The sequence below is a fragment of the Cardiocondyla obscurior genome, linkage group LG06, assembly GCF_019399895.1.
Source record: "Cardiocondyla obscurior isolate alpha-2009 linkage group LG06, Cobs3.1, whole genome shotgun sequence".
In the NCBI taxonomy this organism is placed as follows: Eukaryota; Metazoa; Arthropoda; class Insecta; order Hymenoptera; family Formicidae; genus Cardiocondyla; species Cardiocondyla obscurior.
The window spans coordinates 6,952,145-6,976,102 of record NC_091869.1 but is presented as its reverse complement, the minus strand read 5'-3'; the positions used below and the strand labels follow the sequence as shown (position 1 = coordinate 6,976,102).

Here is a 23,958-nt window from a genome sequence, read left to right as displayed (position 1 = left end):
CATAAGGGGCGAGGCAACGGAGTTTTCTGAAAACGCGAGGGAACGAGTCTCGGACGAGTTGTTCACTCCTTCTTGCGCACACGCACGGCGCGCCCAATTGTGGAGGGAATAAAGGTGGAGGCAAAGGCGTCTGGTGTCGAGGTTGGTTCTTGTAACTGCCTGAATTGCTCTGCGCGCCATCGCGTGAACCCCGTTTTGTTTCCGTTGTTGCTACGAGGCAGGCTCGCCGTGCGGAGTGCCGTTTAGTATCTCTCATAGTACGGTTGGTTTTGCGTCGCGTGAGGAAGCATACAAGAGAACCATTTGCCTGCAGTTTACCTCTATACATTCAGGTGAGTACGGACGGAACTTAGACGCCCGATAATTCCCAATAGCCGCGCTCTCGGGACGAGAAAAATGCGTGAAAACGCTGCGGGACGAAGGTAGATCGTCCGCTTCCCCGTGTAACTTGATTCAACGCGAGGCGACGCTTTCCCTTTCCAGCTCTCCCGCTTCCGCTCTGCATAATTGTGACGAGTCGTGTGGGCACGTCGGTGACGACGCAATCCGCGAGAAAGAACCGGGAATCCGGGTTGCAATTGGAGCACGCGATCGCACATCATTATTTGTGCTTACCCCGGTCGCGTCGAAGACGCAGATCGTTCCGCCGCGGCCATCATTATTTTCCGAGTATCACTCGCGACGCAATTAACCGACGACGCCGTCCGTATCGATCGCGCCGCTCGATTCCCTCGGCGAGCCGTGGCTTCGAAATCTGCGAGCATTCCCCAGAAATTTCCGATTGCACGGTGCCGTGCGGCGCTCGTTCGCCGGCACAAAAGTTTTTTCACGTTCCTGCCTTTTTTCCCTTCCTCGGGGTCGCCTCTAAGCGTGTACGCGGGAGTTCCATGCGGTCGCGAGTTCCGGGAAAGCCTTTCGTACCTTCGTTTCGCGAATCGTACAAGCACCTCGGTACATTGAAGAAATCTCGAACGTTATTAACGATACTTCCGTATATTAATGCGTTGATAAGGCAATAGCATACGATACATGTACATAATCAACAAGTAATGAAAATTATTAATGGTTTGCTAATTGGACTCAATTTAATAAATTAATTTGAGTTACTGTATTCCTTGAAAGAGCAATTATAGAAACACCATTTTTTTTATTTTATTTTATTTTTTAAATTTTATTTGCGAACAGTTATTAAGGCTTACTTTTAATTGCCTCGGTTAGGCTTGAGAAATTACGATTATCTTATGTTGTCATGTGATTAAACGGCAGGTTCTGGAGGTAGCCTGTTATGTAAGGTGTTTTTATATTTTCCTTTAAGAATGAGCACTCGAGTATTCGTTGGTGGATTAACGTACCGGGTGAGAGAGCGCGACCTTGAGAAGTTCTTCCGGAAATATGGTAGAATCAAGGAGGTCGCTATGAAGAATGGATTTGCCTTTGTGGTAAGTCTAATGTGGTTCAATTGTTTTTTTTACAGTATGGTAGGGACAAGAGTCTATGTCGGTGGGCTTCCATACGGCACCAGGGAAAGAGACCTTGAGAGATTTTTCAGAGGCTACGGTCGATTCCGTGATGTTCTCATCAAGAATGGTTATGGCTTTGTCGTAAGTATCTGTATCCAGCTGTAAATACCACGAGTAACACTTTGCGTCACTCAATTTGGTCCTATAATAATGTTTGCTCCCACAGTTAGTACTTCCCTCTTATCTTTCTGCTGATGCACTTTTCAAGTTAATAACTTGAAACGTTTTTCAGCTTTTTGCAGTTATATTTTAACAACAAGTATTATCCATACTTGTATAATAATGTATATACTTGTGTGTGGAAAGTTTTTGTTTGATAAGCCTCATTCAACATTCAAACATAAAATTATAACTTGTTATTTTGTACTAGATATTTCTATTGCATCTTTTGATATACTTTACATTATTTTATAATAAAAATTTGTATTTAATATTGAAATTTATCGATGTGATGATACTTTTAAGTAAAAAAAAAAAAAAAAATTCTCGAAAAATAGTTACTTATTTCTTCAAAATGTGGACCAAAGTGGGTAAGCTGTAGAGTGTTAAATTACAAATAAAACTCGATAACCTGAGTTGACCTGACCTGAGCCCTGAGCACACTGGTACTGTGGCGGTTTAGTGGAGCTGTGTGCTGCTTATCATCGATTATTCTGCAACAGCTTTGTAAGTTATGTATAATCAGGGAAACTAAATCATCTATAATGGGCCATATATTATTAAATAATTATACCGATAATTAAAAATTTTTTAAGCACTTACAATAATCAAGATTGCGCACTCTTACAATAGCTATATACCTGTAGTATTAATTATTGCAGTTAATTAAATTAAATAGTGATACATTTTATCTTAAAATTTTGGGTACAAAAAAATATATAATCTTAACAAATTAAAGTCTTATCATTAAGTACATTTAAATATTTTTATCGCAAATTTGTGATAATTAACTTCTAAGTTAAATAATATCATGTGCATTTTACTATTTTTTTAAAGGTTTTTTTTTTTAGTTGCGTGGTACGAGCGATATTATCGCATGCAAGTAATATTAAAATAATAAGGTTACATATTATTCATGGATAATAATAAATTTTTTTTTTTAGGAATTCGATGACTATAGGGATGCTGATGATGCTGTATACGAACTAAATGGGAAGGAACTTTTAGGAGAAAGGTAATGTAATCGTATATTATTTAATGTATGAAACATGTGTATTAGGCAATTATATTAGGCGGAATGGTATAGGTAGCATGTTTGCATGACTGATTAGTTTTTATAACAATCCATTTAGTATATGGATTGTCATTGTGATTACAATTAATGTTTGAACTTTATTATAATTACAATATTATTGGTACTGGGGGTTCTCTGTTGTAAACTAAGCAAGTTTCAATTTATTACACTAACATACTAAGGGTAAATTAAAATTAGTATCATCGAAATTAACTAATGTCACATATATCAGATGTAATTCCTTCTTGTATGTTTTTCTGACGTATATCAAGTATTCGTTTCATTAAAAATATAATACATTTTCTTATTTTTTATTAAGATGCAAGTTACAAGTTTAGCTTCTTATATTAAAGATTTTATTAATTAACGAAAGTTATTGAACCATCAAGAATCTAATCTGTTAAGATTATAACAAATGTTGATTCAGTGGAGAATCATGCGGGGAAAAAAAAAATATTGTGAATTATTTATAATTTAACTCGTAATATTCTCGTCTGAATCAACATAAAATACACAGTATCTTGTTATCTCAATCAAACAGTTATCAATTTATCTTTGTCTTGTTGCGTCACTTGAGATTAGACTGATATATGAGAAGCAATAGCATTCGAACAACGAGAAAATTGTATTTTTTAATACAACAAATTTTCTTTAGAAAAATTTCTTTTTTACATGCTTTTCTCTTTTTATTATTCTTTTTGGGAATTTATGTAAGTGTGTCAATAATATTAGTATCTTCTATATCGAAGAGATAATAATAGTTTTCCATTTAGAATAAATGTTGTAAAAACTTACAAAATACGGTCTAATAAGGTGGCAGTATTTTTAACACTAATCGCTCTAATTGTATATTTCAACCTGTACCAGTAATATTATTCGCTGTTGCTTCTATTTGATTAAAAACAAATGTACAGTGCACAATTATTTGTTCGCATTCAACGGGAGATCCGTTAATGCCTTTAATTTTGCATCTATAGTAAACGGCGTCTGTCCTCCAAATTTATGATTGGACATTTACCGTGAAAAATGTGTCTTAAATGACTTACCGCCATTTTGAACTACTTCCATCAATTCCCCGAGTAGAAAAAGGCGATGAAAATCTTCGTCTGGAGAAATGTTATATTGCTTCTTTTTTTGCCAAAAAATTGGGCACATATGCTTTTTCATAAGTTCATCATGTGATTCTATATAACGCATCATAATTTCAGTAAAACAAATTTAGATATATTATAAGAATCACCGATATAATTATGAAAAAGCTGTGATGGATGTGGTAAAAAAAAAAAAAAATTAATAAGATAATAAGTAGCATCTTGTAAGGAACGAGAACAGGTCGTGAAAGAGAGAGAGAAAGAGAGAGTGAGAGCGAGAGAGAGGGAGAGGGAGAGAAAGATAGATAGGGGGAAAGAAAAAACAGAGAGGGGACAGCGCCTGAGACGAAACCGGACGATAAAGATTCTGAAAGAGAGGGACGGATGATATTTGAACGGATTTCGCGGAGAAAGGAGGCTGGAAAGAAAAGGAAGGAAGGAAGGAAGGAAGGAAGCAGCTTTAGAGAGTAAGAATTAGTCGTGAACTTAGGCGGGGTTTTGTTGGGTGTGTTTCAGAGTGGCGGTGGAGATAGCACGGGGTGTTTCAGGGAGGCGAGGCGACCGTGGCTACGGACGCTCACGCTCCTGGAGAGACAAGTAAGCATATCCAATGTGTCTTGTTACAGAATTACTGTAGAGAGGGCCCGGGGGACACCTAGGGGTAGTGACCAGTGGCGCTATGGTGACTCCCGTGGTGGTTATGGGGACTCGAGGCGATCTGCGTAAGACACGCTATCCTTTTTTTTATTTTATCAGAGCGATCATTATCCCTTCCTCCCCTGCAGGCTGCCGGCTCGGGATGTGCGAAATCCAGACGATTAAGCTGATGAGTTTACTTCCCGTTTGTTCGAGTATCTTTATCTTGTATATCAATTTTTATTAAATTTTTTTTACTTGTTTTATTTATTAATGTTTTTCAAATTTTTTTTCTTTTTTTTTTCTTTTTTTTTTTTTTTAAATTTTATTTAATATCGCGTAATAGATTTCGCACATCATCCGCACAGGGAAGAACGTAACCTTGGATATTGATAAGCTCTAGCGTAGAAAGGGCGTAGAGACGAGTGATAAACTACGCGTTTGCAAACTCCTCTTGCCTTTGCGCATAAGAAAATACGTTTAACTAAAAATCGAATTATCTTCAGAATTGGTTGTCTTGGATTTGACTGCTCTCCCGAGTACGTCGAATTTTCAAAGTCTTACCGCGATGAAAAAGTGATAGCAAGATAACGCCTAGCGATACCCTCCCAGACATTATGTTTATTGCTGGTAGTTGAACGAGATTAATTGATGTAATTGGCGACTAATAGATGTGTGGTATTATGTTTGTTACAGCCGAGACGATATGCGGCACGACAGGTACGCTATTGCTGCATTTTGAATAGATTTGATTCGATTGGAACAGGTGATTGATTGTGTGCCTGAGCAATGAGTGCAGATCTGTAGTTATTTGCTGAAGGTTTAACCGACGATCCGTTATTTCTGTTCACATGACATCCCTTTTTGCAGAGATAGTGTGAACAGAAACACGAGGACTGCATCTAGCTACAAGCAATCATTGCCCAGGTACATACATCTAATGTTACGCTCTAACGATTACAATTTAACTTACACAAACTTTACTGTTGTAAATGTCTTGAATTAAATATCAATATATTGCGTTTTATATCATACTTTCATTCGCTACATTAACGTAAAGTCAGGTCCAAGACAAACCTGCTTGGTTTAAAAATATACATGTAGATAATAGCCGGTTTTTTTCCCATTGTAGATATGGACCACCAACACGCACCGAGTACCGCCTCACCGTGGAGAATTTGTCCAGCCGTGTTAGTTGGCAGGTAAATGATACACGTATCTTTCTTTCTTTTTTTTTTGTTTTTTTTTTTACATTTTTTATCTTCGTTAGTTTGATTACTATTCGCGATTTCAGATAAAACATTGCACTGCTTTATATAGGTTTTTCGAATTTATATATCACTCTGAATCTCTAGTTTTGTCGAATTTTTTCGCAGTTTTAATCAAATTCCACGCGATCGATATTTAACAATTTTTTTTCTTTTTTTGGTTCTTCAATTGTCTTTCGTCTCATTTTACGTTTATTTACTCAGAGAAAAGAACCCTATTTTAAAATGTAGAAAGATGTAAGATTTTGATCAAGTAAGTCTATGGCAAAAATTGAAATCAAACTTTTATACACATGTGCAAACAACATTTTCCAAAAAGGAAAAAGATAAATAAGAGAGAAAGAGAATAAAAAATTATATGAATGAAGAGGTTAGAATTTATACGTGCGATGTGCAAGAGATACATGGCATATTCACTATACCTGATACAAGAACACAAGCATGCACGAAGGAACTCGGAGCAACAACCCGTGATGAGACAAACGCCACCAGGTACTATTGGACAAAGATATTCAGTGGACGTCGTGGACACGAAGAGCTGTAAAGTGGAAGAAACGAAAGAACGAATCCAGATGGAAACGGACGGAGACGATAAGCCAAGACAGAACGTATAGACGAATGCAAACGATATGTGGGAAATACCAGGACGCACAAACAACAGATGCTGTTCAAACAAAATCCAAAAAAAAAAAAAAATTTTTAAAGTTCTATTAATGAATTGAAGACTGCACGTAAACCAAGTCTTACTTGATCAATTTACATTATATATATTCATATATTATATAATCTATAAAAGTATATATTTTTTCTATGTCTATCGTTGCACTTTTCTAATGATTGATTATTTGACGAAAAGATATTCTCTCGATCGAGTCTCGATTGTTCAACGTTACTTTTTCAATTTATTATTTCATTTACGTTCGGTCAACAGTTTGAGAAAAACAAAATAAAATTGATGTTCTTTCCGAAGAGTCATATCCTCTTCGCCGAGGAGGGGCGACCGGTAGGGCCAATAGACTGATGATGTGCGATGATAAAGATGACGATGCACGCGATGGGCCCGCCTTGAGGTCAAGTGGCACCAGGTTGGTTCTGAGGTGTCCCGGGTGACAGAGAGAGCCGCGTGTGGCACTGGGAGTACACCTACCACCACCTATCTACCATCATACTACTACTCGCGCGCAGTAATACGTGGTGATCCCGGTGAAATCTCAGTGATAGGGTTATCGTGCGTACTTCGATCCTCTTCATCGTGATCACTGGGGGAAAAAAGAGAGAAAGAGAGAGACTCAACCGCCGCTATCTACTTTATTCGTCTGGGAAACAAACATACGTTTACGTAAACCTCAACCATCAATATACTCACCATTCCTATTACTATAAACCAACATGGTCATAATTCAGTACCTTCACCATCGACCATCATTACAACCACCACCATCACATCTACCACTCCACTGTGACTGTCATTGCTACTGGTACGCCACGCAACCTAGCCATCTAGTAAGTCAGGCAACGGCCACACCCATGAGGGCAAACGCGGGCCGAAATCCGAACCATCCGCGTCTACGCCATACAGATCCGTTCGACCCGACCGAGCGCCGTGTGTCTGGCCTTTCTCTCTGTCCGTAAGCAAGGTGGTGCCTGGGCCCAAGGTAAATGCGTCACCTTAACCGAGTGTACTTTTAGATATACACATCTATATCTATTATAATTACACACTCTTGATCACGTGTTTTGTTCACATATGTATACTATATATATATATATAATTATTATATACCTGTCTATACACCTTATTACTAAATATTACTGTGCACTATAGCTCAACATACATCGAATCGTTCAGATGTTTTACGAAGCTCGGAGCTGTGCACGCGCAAAAAAAATGTGAAACCGGAAGTAGGAAATCATTAGTGATACATTAATTATTAGTGATATTAATGTGCTCGAAATTAGAAAATCACTTATTAGTCAAATTAATTTCGCGTCTTTGTATATTTTAAACTTTTTTTTAATTTTTATAATGAATATCTCTCTATCACAATGTGTATATTTTAAAGTTCTCTTTGGAAAGCGAAAGACCAACTTTTCTTTATGCAAAACAATTTGCATTATTATAGTATTATATTTTGAATATAGCAAGCAAAAAAAAATGGTATTTCAGAGGAAATTCATCCAAAGATATATCATGGGCAGTGGCATGCGCGAGAGCGGTTTATCTTTTTTTTTTTTTTTCTTTTATTACATGGAAAATACTTGGACCCTGAGAAACATTGGCACGAATCTCAGAAAGACAGCCGCCATATGGTATCCCGCAGAAAAGGAGGCATCGACACATACTTATTCTGTAAAACAACGGGTATAGGAGGTACAACTATCTTCTGTCTACCTAGTGCGTCCACAACACAAAAGCCGTACCTGGTTCCCACACACAGAGAGTGAGAGAGAGAGAGAGAAAGAAAGAGATACTCATAAATACATCACCCAGAACGATGATTGAATGCAAAGGGGCCATTAGATAATATCCACCTTTACTTGCTGATATCTCTTATAAGGAATGACTGTGAAGCATTAGATTAAATCATATATGGAAGAAACAACAGAAAGAACACTGATAAAACGGAAGAGACATCATGTTTACAATGTAGAGAGTAATCTTGCAACATTAAGAAGAAGTCTACAAAAATGTAACGCAGAAGACATTATTAACGAATTCGCTCTGCTTTTATTTTTAGCGAAATATTAACAATTAATTTTTTTTTTTTCTACTACTTCCTACAAACTTGCTTTTCCTATTGCAACGTAGAATGTATATTTAGTCTTTAAAACTCCCACTGAATAATTATTATGTATAATTACGTTAAAACTTTATTTTTGCTTAATAGCAAGCTTTTTGCTGTTATTACATGTATAACTCGTTTTAAAGATTTATACATATATTAATCATATTAATTTTCAATTTATGCCCATATTTTTTATCGTATATTATAGATATTATACTAAAAAATAATGAAATTTATTACTTTTGTAATTTTATTGTGAGCCGTTCTGCAAGTAAAAATATTTTTGGGGAAATAGTATTTTTTCTAAAAATATTATAAATTACGTAAAATACGTCTCATTTTGCAGAGCGGAGTTTTGTGTATGTGTACATATATATGTTAAAAATTATAAGCACGTTTATTTTGAAGATTGAATTGCATAAAAAGAAAGGTTGCGTCGATGAGCAGAGACTAAATTCGAGCACGCAATTCATAACGTTCTCGACAATGAAGACGCGAGCAGACATCATACTGTGCTTGTCTCTTTTTCTAGTTGAGTTGACCCAGGTTACCTCCCGCAAGAAAGGAAATCGAAATAGAGTCTAACGTATGAGTGCACAGGATTTATTTTAACCTGCGCGATACATAAGATTAGAAACACTATAGTAAATTCCAACTAATAATTTTAAATCTATTTGCATATTTATACAAACCAACATAGAAAAATATATTAATTTTGGTTCTTGTGTGATGTTCAGGATTTAAAGGATTACATGAGACAAGCTGGAGAAGTAACTTATGCTGATGCTCATAAACAACGTAGAAATGAAGGGTAAGCGACAACACTTATTAATTATTTCGTGCATGATAATTTGCATGTCTATACTACTCTGTGATTAAATAACACATTTAAAATTTTACAGAGTTGTCGAATTCGCGACATACTCGGACTTGAAGAATGCTATCGATAAATTGGACGATACAGAATTGAATGGTCGCAGGATTAGACTCATCGAAGATAAGAGACGCGGCCGTCGTTCAAGATCGTCTAGTTCAAGATCGCGATCCCGATCACGATCACGATCGCGCCGTCGGTCGCGCTCCCGTTCAAGGTATAATCGTCGTTCTCGATCCCGATCAAGGTACTGTCGGGGCGACATTATGTCACCTGTTGTTTTCTATTATGATTTATTTTTGTTTCTAATATTTATTTATAGTTTATTCAATAATTTGCATCAAGCAGTCGATTTATTTTTATTAATTTTTAATATTTTACTTCTTTTTTTCTACGTTAAAATTAATATTATTTTATTATATTAATTATAAACTTGTTTCTGTTTTATTTAATTATATAATCAGTTTTATTCTTTGCATATTGCAATATATATTGCATAATGAGATGGTTTCACGATAATGTTGGAAACCGTTTTTAAGACATTTAATACGTCTTATCGCTTTTCTTTTTTTTTTTTCCTTTTTGCAATACAGAAGCCGTCGCAGTTCTCGTAGCCACAGCCGTCGCAGTACCCGTTCCAAGTCCAGGGCACACTCCAAATCAAAGTCTAAGTCTAAATCCAAATCTCCCGAGCGTAGTCGTTCACGTTCGAAATCTAAGTAAGTATCTTCTTAAAATTATTTTATGATTAGTTATGTTGCGTCACAGTTAGCTGTTTTATTTTTTTTATTCATATATATGTATATACATATATATAAAGTTATTAATTAATTTTTTATTATTATTTTTATTTATTTATTTCACTTACTTTTTTTTTCTTGCGCAGTTAGTCTTCACAGTCAGTGTACACTCATTCCCATTTATTATTGGCATTGTTTTTGGGCTGGCCACGTGCCTTGAGCTCTCACGCTTAATCACGCTTTATACGCGTTCACCTACTCACCGTTCGCGCGCTTGGAAAACGAACAAAAGAAAGAAAGCGAGTTTCTTTGTATTTTGTCAACTTTCTCTACTTTCGTACCCCTTTCATTTTGAACTATATAATTTTACAGATCAAGAGACCGCTCAAAGTCGAAATCTAAGTCAAAGTCCAAATCCAGATCTCGTTCTAGGTCCAAGGCTGAGAGGTCAAAATCCAGGTCGCAGTCCAAATCCAAAGCCAAGTCTCCCTCAAAGTGAGTCCTCTCGCTCGCCTTTTCTTTAATCGATAACATAGCGCAAGAAAATCATAATTTCTTGAATAATGACGCGAATATAAAACGTTTTAAATGTTATGTTTTTTAGGGATAGATCAAGCCGCGAACGTTCCAGAGGCGACAGATCCCGATCTCGATCCGAAAGCAAACATAGTAAGAGCCGTAGTCGCTCTCGTTCACCTATGAATGGAGATAAATCACCTGAAAGCAGCAAACAAAAAGCCGACTAAGCAAAGAGATTAAAAACGTCAGAACGTTACTTTCATTTTTTTTTCTTTTATCTTTTTTTTTATATCAAGTCACATTCAAAAATCAATATCTTGCGTATTTTTCGATTTGTAATAATAATAAGAGTTTAAATCTGTACATTATATTAAAGCACGGTATAATATACAGGTATATATGATTATTACAGTATAATATTACCTCGATATTTAACTTCAATTGTTCACTTAAAATTCAACTTTAATTGACTTGAGGTAGCTAATTAAATTTCGATTTAATTAATTATATTTCTTGACTTTTTATTTCTTTACTACTTATCTTTTCTAAATATCAGTTTAGGTTTAGCGATACACATCATTTGACTTAAATAATTCACGCATTCATATATTCTTTATCCATACGTCTAAAAATAAAAATTTTTAATGTATCGCCGTATAATAATACGAGTTCCCTTATAATGGCTTTTTGTATATATTCTTAATGGTTACATTACAATAAGAAAGTATGTGATGTGTATTAAATTTAGTGGTAAGAGGTATTTCAACTGTCAATAAAATTCATGTCAATGCAAATTGTTATTTTATATCCAAGTCTATACCTTTAACATGTTAGGTTGTTCAGGAAAATATTCGATAAAATTTCTGTTATTTTAAATTCTCAACTGGCGGAAACTTAATGTAGTTTAGTGAACATCTGACGCGCAGATGGGTTCGCCTGAAACTGGAATGACTCACTGACGTGTCAACCCTCGGCATTTTCTTTACCCTGTGTCTGTAACATGTCTAGAATGCCTGGAATAAATTATTATCGCAAAATACATTCAACTAGAAAACCAACTAAAACAAAAAAAAAACATTAAAGAGAATAAAATACGAATCTGATATTAAAAAAATAATTTTTAATAGACAACCAACTTTGTGATATTTCAATGTCAAATTTACGATGCTAACGATGAGTCAGACGTGAATTCCTGGTTATCACTGAGAGTGAATCAGTTGTTCCTTCGCGTGACGGTCAAGGAAAATCGAAAGAAACGCATAAAAAAGGAGAAGGCAATTAATTAATTCCATTGGGGAGGTAAGACCTAAGCGTCGATTGGTTTCCATTCCAGAGTAGTGGGATCTCAATCCAGGAGCGATATATGCACTCGCAAGACCCAGACGTTGTACGTTGCGTTGCCAAAGAAGCGACGTACAATTTACAACTAAAATATAATTTTATGGTATAAATCATGTATCATGAGCTATTATTATAATTATTTATATCATTAGCTATGAGCTACTTAACTATTGTAAAACAATGTTATTAATATAAATAAAAAGGTTCTTTCGATATACCATCTATTTCATAGAATCCTTTTCTGCGCCGATCCTGGTGAGAGAGCCCTGTTGCCCTGAGGAGGGATACTACGGGTAGAGGGGGATGAACGATTGGCGCTGCTCAACGCTGTTACCTGGTGTTACGTGCTGCAGAAGCACTAACCGGTCAGTCAGTGTACCGTCTCGTTCCTGCCCTTGAACAACGTTCGCCTGCTGTTCGACAGTGCGCCTGCTTGCGCCCTAGAAACTCGCACGCGTCAACTGACAGGTCAGTGCACCCCTTGCTGCAGTTTCCTCACAACAATGTGCGTCCAATGAAGGATTAAAGACGAACCCTCAAAACGAATCAGCCAAAACTAAATATTTTTCAAAGACAGTTTTCGTAATCTTTTGAATTTCTATATACTTTTAAAAAAGTTATTTGCTTTTACAAGCTTTCCGAAAAACCTCACAGACAAGTCTTTTTTTCTTTTCTTTCATCGTTTTTGGTTCTTCGCATATTATTGAGGAAGTGAAAGATTGACTCTAGACCGGTGTGAGAATCTTTATGGTCGAGCGTTGGAAAGCTTTGATACTCTGTGTTTGATGGTGTTCTCTTTCACATAAGACGGTGAATTGTATAGCGAACAATTTCTTCATTCTTATGAAATATCTTAATTCCATTCCGAAATTGGTGAAGAGTAAATGAGTGATTTTTTTTTTAAGGTGATAGTGATCTGAAAATAAAGTTTTAATCTTGTGAATCAATGGAACAACCACCTTATAATTCAGCGTTATCATGATTTTCCAAATCTCGCTTAATAGCTTTAACATGCGTGTTAACTTATCTTATTAACAGTGTGTCCTTCAGAATAGAACATATACTTTATTACATTATCATGAAATTTATACTTGGACATAAACATGAAATATTAAATCGTTTATATTTGCTCACAACCGAAACGAGATATTTCGGCATAAACTACATTTTGATTATAGTTTCAGAAATTAAATTTGCCGCTTTATAAATACAAGACAAGTAAAAAATTTTAAGATACGGTAATAATAATAATATTATAAAATAAATTTTTTATGACTATAATGTATAATTACATACCTCAAAAAAAACATTTCGCTATCAGCCGGGCACCAAGATATCGATCAGTCTTTCGACGCGATCGAAAATGAACCTGGGGTGTGGTCGAAAAGCATCTTTCTAGGAGAAAATGTTTTTTATTCCTTTGTCTTCTTAATTAAGTAGCAACAGCAATATTCTTCTTCGTGGAATATGATCGAAAATCAGACGAAACAGAAACTGGTGATTTACCGTTTTAATGATTATTCCATCATAACTGCCATATATCGTTGTGATATCCATATATTTTTATATAATTACAATGTTCTAAAACCTGTAATTAAAAGATAGAATTAGATAAAATATCTATATTTTATCGCTAACCAACAAGAATGATTACTGGTAATGTACATACCGTATTATCTCTCACTGTAATTATGCATATGCATGAGGATAAAATTAATGAACTTTAATTAATGAGCTCGAATTAATGAGTGGCCTGTATCGTGCAAACACCTAGCATTTTCGATTGAAACAATTTAAAATACTCCAAAAGAATAAGCAAGATAAATTCTAAGGACGTTTAATTTCCAAATGTGTTTTTGCAAATGCAAATATAAAATGCAAAATTTAAATAACTTATTAAAATTTACTCATTAATCGTTATTTTATTTCTTTTTACTAAATATATTTTTTGCATTTTGCTGTATATTTGCATGTGTTTTAAAAGATTTTGTTAAAAATATAGTAACTTAGCTTTTGATATATCTAATTAAATAATAATTAAACTTGTTCGCTTTTTGTATTGAAACTAAGTAAATTATTTCAATCGTGGAAAGACTCAGGGAACTTCCTTGCTCTTCCTTCGTATACGGGCGAATAACGCGTGGCAACAGGATGGGGATAAGGGCGTGGTTTTGACAGATGCATACAACGTACGTGAAGCACGCATATGCGTCTTTCTCTCATCATTGTCGTCGTTGGTCCAGTACTTATTTTTTGTACTTCTGCATCACATATTCGGTGTTGATCTTTCACATCCGTAGAACAATTTCTAGAAAATAAAATTGAATATTAATTGCCTCAGTTTCGTGTTACAAATAGTGATATTTAGATTGTGATTTTAAATTTAGTAATTAAAAGTAATTAAATGTGAGATATTAAACGATTACAATCTTTCATTTAACATCGTAAATTTACTTAATTTCAAGAAAACTCACAGCTAGGAATTATGTAGACTTATTCTATGTTTAACATAATATTGAATTCGATCGTAATAATTTTTCTGCATTTTCCTAAGGGAGAATCGTTAGCAGGCGTTGCATTTGCACTTTATCATGTCGTGTCCGCTTGTTTCAAGGCGAACAAGGAGGCTTCTGTATAAGTGCAACTTTGCCATTGCAAATCGTGTGTATCAGTGCTTGCCATTGCATTTAGCCGACTAAATTTGTTTCACTGGCGTCTAAGATCAAAAATTAATTTTTGTTTAGCAAATAGTGGTGTTACTAGGTGCATATAAGACGTTCTTTTACATTTGGATATGTCAAGCAGGCAATAACTTCATTTTCTTAAGAGGTATACTCGCATATGGGTAGTAACGGTCTTATTTCTCCTTCAGTTCATCTCGTGTCCGTTTATAATTAAACGAATAGAAAGCGTATTATAACATCAGAACCGTGAATGGAACATCATTCCGGCATGCCTTTGAAATTCAAATTTGTATTATATGTGTGTTTCCAAGTAGAACGCTGAAACATTTCATTCAATTTGAACGTAAGACTTCAAGCAGAGAAAGAAATTACGAAAATAACAATATCGATAATGTTATTACGGCAATCATCTCTGATCTCAAGTTATGATCGATGAAGGACGCAGTTCCCGGTCTTCTACTGAGGGAAACCGCCCTCTCACCCATGACCATGAAAACTGGGGATGCGCCGTCGGTGTAGAGTTCACGGACCCTGCTCACACTCTTCTCTGGACGATGCCGGCAATGCCAATCGATGAAACCGTCTGCCGCGGCAGCCGCCGCCACCACCACCGCCGCCGTCTCCTCCGCTGCTAGGAGCTGGCCGCTCCCGTGACACAACCTCGGATGGCTCGAATCTGCCTCCCCCTTCATTGCATCCATGTATGTGTGTAGGTGCACATGCGTTCATGCCCTACCCATTCATGCGTCGCAATACAAATCCCCACGTGTATCAATATTGGCACGCCGTTGTGTTATCAGAAAGCGGAAGGCTCGCCTTCCAGCAATCATCCAATCAGATCTGATTAAGCAGCTCTCCTGGGAACGATGTATCGGTTTGTTTGAGTACCTTATGTTGCATCACAATATACATATAAACAATTAGCAATCTAAACTGGCCGGTTTCAACAGTAGGTTATGATAAATATCGACAATGTCGTTATTCAATATTCCGGTACTAAAATTAAGAAATTTTACACTGCCAAAAGAACCAGGTTAGCTTATAGAACTCGTACAGGTTACGTTTAATCGCGTCGAAAACTTGCGAGGATTTCATTACCTTTGGGAAAGATGTTTTCGAGCGTACAGCATTAGTGAACAATGGGACACCAGGAAGGTTTTAATAAACTTGGCGTAAACGATGGTAGATAACGTGCGAAGGAAGCTGTGGCACGAATTAATAACGGAGCCTTTTTTTTTCCTCAATCGTAAGTTTCTGTGCCATAATCGTGCACAGCACGAGAGGCGCTAAGTGACACTATTTAGAATCTTTAGAGATTTCCTGACACGTGAAGTTACGCGCGTTACGCGATGCCATTATTCGCCCAATGTGTATCGCGCGTGCCTGTTGGTCAAAAAAAATTACGACATTTTTATTGGTCATCTCGATAAACGATCGATATTCCTATCTAACGATAACTGTATAGTTTTCTTTCAATATCAAGTGCTAAGAAACAATGAATCGTCATCGAACTTCGAAATCTTTTAATCTGTCGTCTTTTCTTTCTCATTTAATTCCCGCAGATTTTGATCAAAGAAAATATACAAAAGTAATCCGTAGATATTCAGTTTAGTCCAATTTCGCGCAATTTCACGCTCGTGAACTGTGCTGTGCTCTTCCGACGCGGCTCGCGTCTCGTTAATGCCACCGAGGCTCGGTTCTAACCCGATTGGGAAGTCTTCGTGGGAATCGAGGATTCCGTCGAGCTGAAGAATTTCAAGTAAGCGTTACGTACGGTTTTAACATGGTTCTTCACTATCCTTAGCAAGTGTTTCAACTCGAAAGGTCTAGGACTTAACCACCCCTTTCCCCCCCTCCCCCTTTCCCGCGCCATATCTCGGCCTTTCGGTCGTGAATCGGAGGTTGTCCCGATCCATGGCGGAGCACTTGATATCAGAAGTACCAGGACACGTTTGCGACTGGAATATTTTATACAATACAACACTTGTGCCTACGTCCCTGGTATATACGCGCCACCGCTCGATACGATACGCGCGTCCAGGGTTCGTTAGCCGTCACGGTCGCACGGAAGAGAGCTGGAACGAGAGAGAGAGAGAAAGAGAAAAAGGGGAGAGAAAGAGAATTGCGTTTGCTCGACCGCTCGACGGTCGTCGTCGCTCGGTAAAGCGTTTCTCTAGCCGACAAATACAAACGCAGCCGGTTTTCGCGTGGGCATTGTATGCACACGTAGGTGTTTACCGCTTTCCGCAGGGCCTACACCGCCGATCGATACAGACCCGTGCACGCCGTTGCGTTGTGCACGTGCGGACGCGTGGCACGAAAGAGACTAAGGAAAGAGAGCCGGTCGCAGAAGGCCCCGCTATTAAACACGATTGCCCAAGTTAATTGGCAGCCAGCGCGAACTCGTTAGCTAGCGACCGTAGGATCTCGTTCCGCAAGCTTATGACAATGCGTCTGTAGAGAGTGCAGAGTCTTCTGAGTTGATAAATCAAGTCCACTGTAGTCCCCGGTAAGCATTGCTTTAGGATTAACTTAAGGATCGATACGATAGTGCATCTTAGATGCATTTAACCTGGCCACTTGCTATCAGCTTTTATTTCAGAATCTAATGTGGATATATTGATCTTGAATGATTCTTAAACTTTAGTTTGACTTAGCTTTATTACAAATAATCTAAAAGAAGTCAAGTAAATTTATATCTATAGGCCCTGTTTATGTGCTTTATGAAATTGTTGTTTCTAAAACATGCATAAATGCATTTTATTAATTTCTAATATTTAGAAAATGTTTGCAGATTACACGTGTTAATGGGGATGCATGACCTAGAGCCATACTTACCTCGTTAAAAATGAAGTATTAGAAATTGTGCCTCAGGCACTTTTACAAAACTTATATGAAATATCAACCTGGATCCTAATCTATCTCGATGACTCTACCATTGGTTTATGTGGACGCATCTTGACTGCACTGGCAACCTAGTTTCCTCTTTAACGTCTCACAGAGACTTGCTTTTCACCTCACAAGTCCACTCGAGAAGATCGAGCCGAGATTTATTCAAGTTTCACTGTAAGATCGTTGGTTCGTCTCATTAAATTCCACCATTTGCAGTTTGCATAATAACTAATAAGAAGCTTACCCTGCCCGGCTGTTTGCTGCTCGGCTAGGATTACGGATGTTCAATTAAATGGAACTAACGGTCATTGCATTACGGCGCTTTTTGTCGGTCTTAAAACGCTCGTAATTTTCTTACCGCTCCCAAATGCGCGATGAACGTAAACGAGATTTATAAACAAAATTAATTAGTAACTTGTGGCAAAAGTATTTCATCAAATCTTATTATGTCGAATCAATTTTTATCAGTTAAAAATTATTTACTTTGACATTAATCACGATATAAAACTTTGTTCACTCTGAGTAAATTATTTGTGGTGAGCAATATGTACGTGTATTTTGTATGAGTAATGAATGATAAATGTTTTGCATTTTTTTTTTTGTATTTTATCAATGTTAATGACTCAATTGTTTGCTATAGATTCATGAAACGTGCTGTTGTCATAATCGTGAAAGAAGAGAATTACTGTTTTATCTCTGCTTCGTCGTGGTTACGGACAATCGAGAGCTCGTCCTCTTCTCTTACCGTTATGCGCATCCAGGCACACAAGTCTTGTTCTCGTTCGTACACGTACAAATGCTTCGTCCGCCCACACAGATGTATGAAAAGAATGAAAAAAAAAAAAAAAAAGAGAATTTAGCAAAACGAACACGCAAAAGATATGTGTGAGTTCCCGCTGCTTCTCTGTTGCGCATTTGGCCTCTTTTTCGAGCTCTCCCTATATACAGGCATATACGACTGGCTACCATATAAGGACCTATACACAGCCTTGTCGATGCTGACCCACCGTTTGAACGTATCTCTCGAAAGCCTCTCTCGCGATACCAGGAACGTATCGTCCTGGATCCAAAACTCAGCTCAAACTCGGCGAACAACTTAAGAGACTGGTTCGTTTTTCGTTTATCAGTATTTTCTGCATATTCACATACTCAGTATTCTATTATAATTACCTAAAATATTGCAACTCTGAGAAAAACTGTTTCTGGAGATATAAATGTCTTTACGAAGTTTCGAAGGATTTATCTCGCGCAATTCAATTATTTTTTCAGCTATTTGTTTTACAAGATTATCCCGTTTGGAAGTTTCGTTCAAACAGCGTCGTAAAAAAAAAGTCGCACAAAATTGATGACCTTGCACTGTTGATGATATTGCACAATCACGACGTATGTACCGATAATATGGTTAGCAATATCCGACGTCCCCATGACTTCACCCACGTGGAATGCAGACCTTTTCTTACTCTCTGCGCCTCTTTTGAGCTCGCAAGTTTATTCGTGTATAGACGAATTCGATATTATCGTTGGCTTTTCAACACCATCTCATACGGTAAAAATAATATTTTAATCACCATAGATAAATAATAGTGATTTTCCTTTACGTGTGAGAGACACGGATAATATAATTTATTATATGATAATATAATTACTAAATATACTGAAATATTAATCTAGTTTATTTCCACAGGAAATGAAATCTTTACGCCTGCAATAGAAGCATAGAAAAATTGATTTCGTTATAAATTATAGAACACAACACGATTAGAAAAAAAAACCACGTAGGAGTTAAACGCAGATCAATATCGGTCGCCCACGTAAGCGTAATTAGTATTGCGTTCTTTTCTTACATTTTTGAATGTTGAGTCATACAAAGTCTGTCTGAACGTGCACAATCGCAAATGTTGCTAAGAAGCCCGTTTAGTGAAAGGGGGTGGGCAAAGGGGACATCCGACGGATGAGTCATTGACAGTTTAACACGTAAATACGTCGCCAGTACTGTATTCGATTTATAAGACGTATATATGTGATGTAGAAGCGCATGCACACATCTACACGACTCTGTGGTGCTGATTTCGTGCTGTAACTATTAATTATTAGCAGTGCAACATTTGATTCAATAGTTGCTGAACGTCGTCTTTCTTCCAAAAGTATCATATGTCATTTAAAGCAATAATTTTAAAACATATCTTCGAGAATTGTTTGATATTCTTTGAAAAAAAAAAAGTTTAATCTATAAAGTTTGAATATATTACAGTATATGTAATCCACTTACTGCTATAATTATTTAATATATCTTTGTAATGTAATTGTCATGTTCTTTAAAGAAAAAAGGCGACGAAAACACGTTATTTATCAGTGTTTCTTTGATCATGTAATAGGCTGCGTCGTTATCGTAAACGAATGATGAGTTCGGATGAAATCAGCTGTAGTATAATGTCTTTCACACGAAACGTAGAATAAACGACTGAGAATACTCAACGCAAATTCAAACGCACATAATTTTTTTACATATTTTATTATTTACTAAAATACTAAATGTTAAAAACATCGTCATGTAATAACTTATCTGTAGTGATAAGCTATTCAATTTTAACTTATCTTTTAGGTTTATATTATCTGATATTTACGTATTACTTAAGAAAGATTTCTTTTACTTAGTAGCTTTGTGATTTTAACGTTAGCGATAATTCATGCTGACAAAGCCGTTGCAAGGAAGTATACTTGAAGGAAATAGAAACCGGAAGTAACGAGCCACTGTTTCCGTCGCGTGATACGGAATGAATTTGTCAGCCAAGCCATAAGTCATACGAGTCTGTGAAAATAAATTCACATTTACTCTCGCAGCACGAAATAAGCCAAGCGAAAGAATCAAATTTGCATCGCAGGAAAGCGGCGGCAGTAAATTTGATTCAATCTGACACATCTTTTTAAAAATATATTTTGCAATAGATTGCAATGTACAATTCCGACGTCGTTGTCGATAACTTTGTTCCGAGCTTCAGCTTCGTTGGCATTCAATAGCACTTGCTGCTGTTGTCAGCAAGTAGTGCGATTTAACAAAGGAAACTACACCTTCGCGTTAACAATTGGAAACTGCGATGCGCCGCTTCCCGCTGCTGCATTCGCATTTGTTAAACGATACTCTTTGTCCACGTTATGTGGAAATGATTCTTGCACTTTATGACACAATATCGCTCGTGTTCCGCTATCTTCCAGGAAGTTAAATCGATTACGTTACGGGCAGGTGTCCGTACACCTTGCACAAACACCTTTTACATTATTATCATATATAAAGAAGAATACCGTTTGGTTAAATTTTATAAAATATTAACGAGAATTTATGAAGAAAAAATATTTGTATTTTTTTATGTTCTGCGGTGTTAAATTTATTAAAAAAAAAAAAAAATGAACATAAACACACTCGAATTAATTGCAATCAACAATTACATACTTCAGATTATAAAGCATGATAACTTACATATTGACACTTTTATAATTCAATAATTTTTAATTTTGTAAGAATTTTTAAGTGATATTATCGTATAAATTGCATATTAAACATAAAAAAATATGCCTGTTTATTGTTGCTTTAAATAAATTAATATAATACAGTTTAAACATTTTAAAAGTTAGAAATTGTTTGATTAAAATTATAAACTTCGATTATTTTAAATGTACATATATCAATAAGTAAAGACAATTAATTCTACAATCTTTTTTTTTTATAGATTAAAGAGACTGAATCATGTCGAGTCCATCATTGAAGGATCTGCCTAAAGTAGCCCTAGACTTGAAAAGCGAATTGGAAGGTTTCAACCATGGCTGTATGAAAAAAGCAGCTACTGCTGAAAAAAACGTTTTACCTTCCGCCGAAGGTGCGTAAGTTGCAAGAATATTTTTATCTTAATTTCCATAAATTAATGTATGATTTATTTATAAGTTATTTAACATATATTTTTGTGTTTTATTAATTTCATTAATATATTTAATTAATATTGTGTATTTATTATTTTTTATTCTAATTTAAATAATTTGTTAGTATGAATTAATCAAATAATTAAAAAGTTTATGAGTTCTAATTTCCATTTTTGATTAAGTAAAACTAGACGTTTAGTGTTAAATATAAAAAGATGTATTGAAATAGTATTGAGTTTATCCGCAAAGTAATAAATCAAGGAGAACATTTTAAAAATGCAAAGCTCTCGCACAAAATTTCAGTCATTGCAATATAAATGATAATAACTTCAATATAAAAAAAATGGTGTGACTTACTGACGTAGACGTACGACAAGAGCGGCAGCATTCTGAATTGATACATGGCGTGGAAACCTTTAAGACAGATCAATTGAAGCACGCTGACACGAAAGAGAAGATTGTGTTGCCTAACGCCAAAGGTATTGCTCATTAAAGATCGAAGAAATTTCTTTTATATCCATTTCTTCAACGAGCATATTCTCAGCTTTTTCAAGGTGGCAGCAAAAATCCGAAATCAACTATCACTTCCATTTTCTAGGAAATAATCTTTCATCTGCAAAGCTTAATTTTAAATTAATTCGACAGTGTAGAAAAATTTTACTAGTGGTTTTTATGGTATTCTGGGACTGCATTGCTTTTTTTTTTATTAATTTTATGCTGTACAATTTCTAAAACAAGATATTAAAATAGATTTAAAAATAATTCATGTACAGTATTCATACATGTATCTTTTTATACATATGTATATCCATTTACTTCTATTTTATATTCAATATATCGATTTTTTTTTGGTTGAAAGAAATTAAGTAGCTTTATACAAGCTAAATAAAGTGCTATATTCATGAGTCGCAATTTTACTTCTTGCTGCAAATGTTCATTGCTATTTTTGAAATATGGTTTGATTATTTTTAGACGTCGCCGCGGAGAAAACTCAGCAAACATTGATTGCGGGTATTGAAAAGTTCGACACTGCAAGCCTGAAGCACACCGAGACGCAGGAGAAAAACCCGTTACCTGATAAAGATGGTACGACATATGAGTCATTCTAAATCTACTTATGTAAAGACAGCTTTGTGAGTTACTAAATGAAAACGAGTAACAATTTATCTTATTAGATAATTACTTATCACAAATATCTTATTAAAAAATAATTATAATAAATATGCAAGTGTTATAAACTAATAAAATATTATTTTTTATACAGCAATCCAACAAGAAAAAGGGAAGCAACAACTTATCTCCGGTATTGAGAATTTTGATCCAGCGAAACTAAAGCATGCGGAAACCCTTGAAAAAAATCCTTTGCCCACCAAAGAAGGTTTGTAAATAATATTCTTAATTTATGCTTCTGTATTAATTTTGGATAACATTATTACCGAGACAATACTGTTTCAGCGATCGACGCGGAGAAGATAGCCGCTTAGAAAAGCTACCTACAGGAAGAAAAACGAAGGAAAGGAACGGAGACGGCGCGAATCGTCGTTTCTTCCATTTTCTATATCCGTGACATTTTATAACAATTATTCATACATTGCCAAGGAAACAAAAGCGCGAATGCAAAGCACTGTATTAGTCGTAATGCCTAATATTATACTTATCCTATAATCGCCATTTTCCGGCGTTCTCCTTTTGGCGAGATTAAAAACGTCCAACGTTTAAATTAGGTAGCTGATGATGATACCGTTCCTGCTTGTCTTATCTTAGTACCAAACCGCCTCGAAAGACTATTGGGCAATAATTAGTCAAAGACGAGAATGACATCGTACAGAAACATAGTTCTCGTCTTGCTGTAAGGTTTTTTTAATACGTTCTTTCGCTACATTTATTTGTTTTGTTGCTATGCACGCAACAAATATTACATTTTTCGAATAGTCTTTAAGATATGACTACTAAGAGAAAAAAAGACTTGTAACAAACAAAAAAAAATTTGATAAATGCGGCGAATTAGAAATTCATTTCTATAGATCGTGAAAATACGGGATCGTCATCTTCTTACCAGAGGATGTAGTTTTTTTTTTTTTTTACATTAAAAGGGCTGCATGCGCGAGTATATTCGTTATTTTCTATACAGCAGACAAAATTGTCGGTGATATTGCATTTGATGCGTTACAGCAGACATCGCGAAAGTAACACATACACAGTGGTCGATCTTATATTTATGTATTGTAAAAATCATATTTTGTATAAACGGGCTATTGTACTTTTTTAATATTTCGTATACATCGCATTGTCATTTCGACGAAATTATTACGAAGAATAAAAAAAAAGTAATTTGTACAAAAAAACGATGTTTGTTTCTTTAATCCTAATTGATAATCAACGTCTATTAAATGCGTATTAACTATAAATATTTAAAAATATTTTATTTAGATTTATCATTAGATTACCCTGCAATATCGCG

The 23,958-nt window shown here is 35.7% G+C and overlaps 2 protein-coding genes and 2 long non-coding RNA genes across 32 annotated transcripts; 2 read left to right on the top strand and 2 right to left on the bottom strand.

Moving 5' to 3' along the window:
* Positions 1–170: 170 nt before the first annotated feature.
* B52 (serine and arginine rich splicing factor B52) lies at positions 171–11,462 on the top strand. Of its 18 annotated transcripts, none has more exons than XM_070658194.1 (12): positions 171–332; positions 1,316–1,439; positions 2,624–2,694; positions 4,472–4,567; positions 5,178–5,201; positions 5,352–5,408; positions 5,614–5,683; positions 9,273–9,346; positions 9,438–9,626; positions 10,003–10,128; positions 10,522–10,644; positions 10,754–11,462. In XM_070658194.1, exons 2-12 carry the CDS (start codon positions 1,317–1,319, stop codon positions 10,893–10,895), a joined length of 1,095 nt encoding a protein of 364 aa, XP_070514295.1. In that variant the 5' UTR covers positions 171–332; position 1,316; the 3' UTR covers positions 10,896–11,462. The 18 variants fall into 18 exon arrangements, with proteins under 18 accessions (XP_070514295.1, XP_070514281.1, XP_070514282.1 ...); XM_070658180.1 differs by having other exon boundaries at positions 9,438–9,656; XM_070658181.1 differs by lacking the exon at positions 4,472–4,567 and adding an exon at positions 4,362–4,442 and having other exon boundaries at positions 9,438–9,656.
* On the bottom strand, positions 11,187–12,368 carry LOC139103485 (uncharacterized). The gene is made up of 2 exons (XR_011545905.1): positions 12,228–12,368; positions 11,187–12,094 (listed from the first exon to the last, which is right to left on the bottom strand). It is a non-coding gene; the product is annotated as an uncharacterized lncRNA (long non-coding RNA).
* Positions 12,334–23,842, top strand: Cib (thymosin beta cib). Of its 7 annotated transcripts, none has more exons than XM_070658210.1 (8): positions 16,669–17,202; positions 17,488–19,131; positions 19,270–19,396; positions 21,311–21,457; positions 21,863–21,976; positions 22,470–22,583; positions 22,762–22,875; positions 22,953–23,842. In XM_070658210.1, exons 4-8 carry the CDS (start codon positions 21,328–21,330, stop codon positions 22,979–22,981), a joined length of 501 nt encoding a protein of 166 aa, XP_070514311.1. In that variant the 5' UTR covers positions 16,669–17,202; positions 17,488–19,131; positions 19,270–19,396; positions 21,311–21,327; the 3' UTR covers positions 22,982–23,842. The 7 variants fall into 7 exon arrangements, with proteins under 7 accessions (XP_070514315.1, XP_070514309.1, XP_070514313.1 ...); XM_070658211.1 differs by lacking the exon at positions 16,669–17,202 and having other exon boundaries at positions 17,214–18,692; positions 18,855–19,131; XM_070658209.1 differs by lacking the exon at positions 16,669–17,202 and having other exon boundaries at positions 17,214–19,131.
* Positions 12,477–15,508, bottom strand: LOC139103484 (uncharacterized). 6 transcript variants are annotated; one of them, XR_011545901.1, is made up of 4 exons: positions 14,796–15,508; positions 13,679–14,725; positions 13,306–13,597; positions 12,477–12,925 (listed from the first exon to the last, which is right to left on the bottom strand). It is a non-coding gene; the product is annotated as an uncharacterized lncRNA (long non-coding RNA). The 6 variants fall into 6 exon arrangements; XR_011545904.1 differs by having other exon boundaries at positions 13,679–15,011; positions 15,095–15,508; XR_011545902.1 differs by having other exon boundaries at positions 13,306–13,404; positions 13,516–13,597; positions 13,679–15,147.
* Positions 23,843–23,958: the final 116 nt, after the last annotated feature.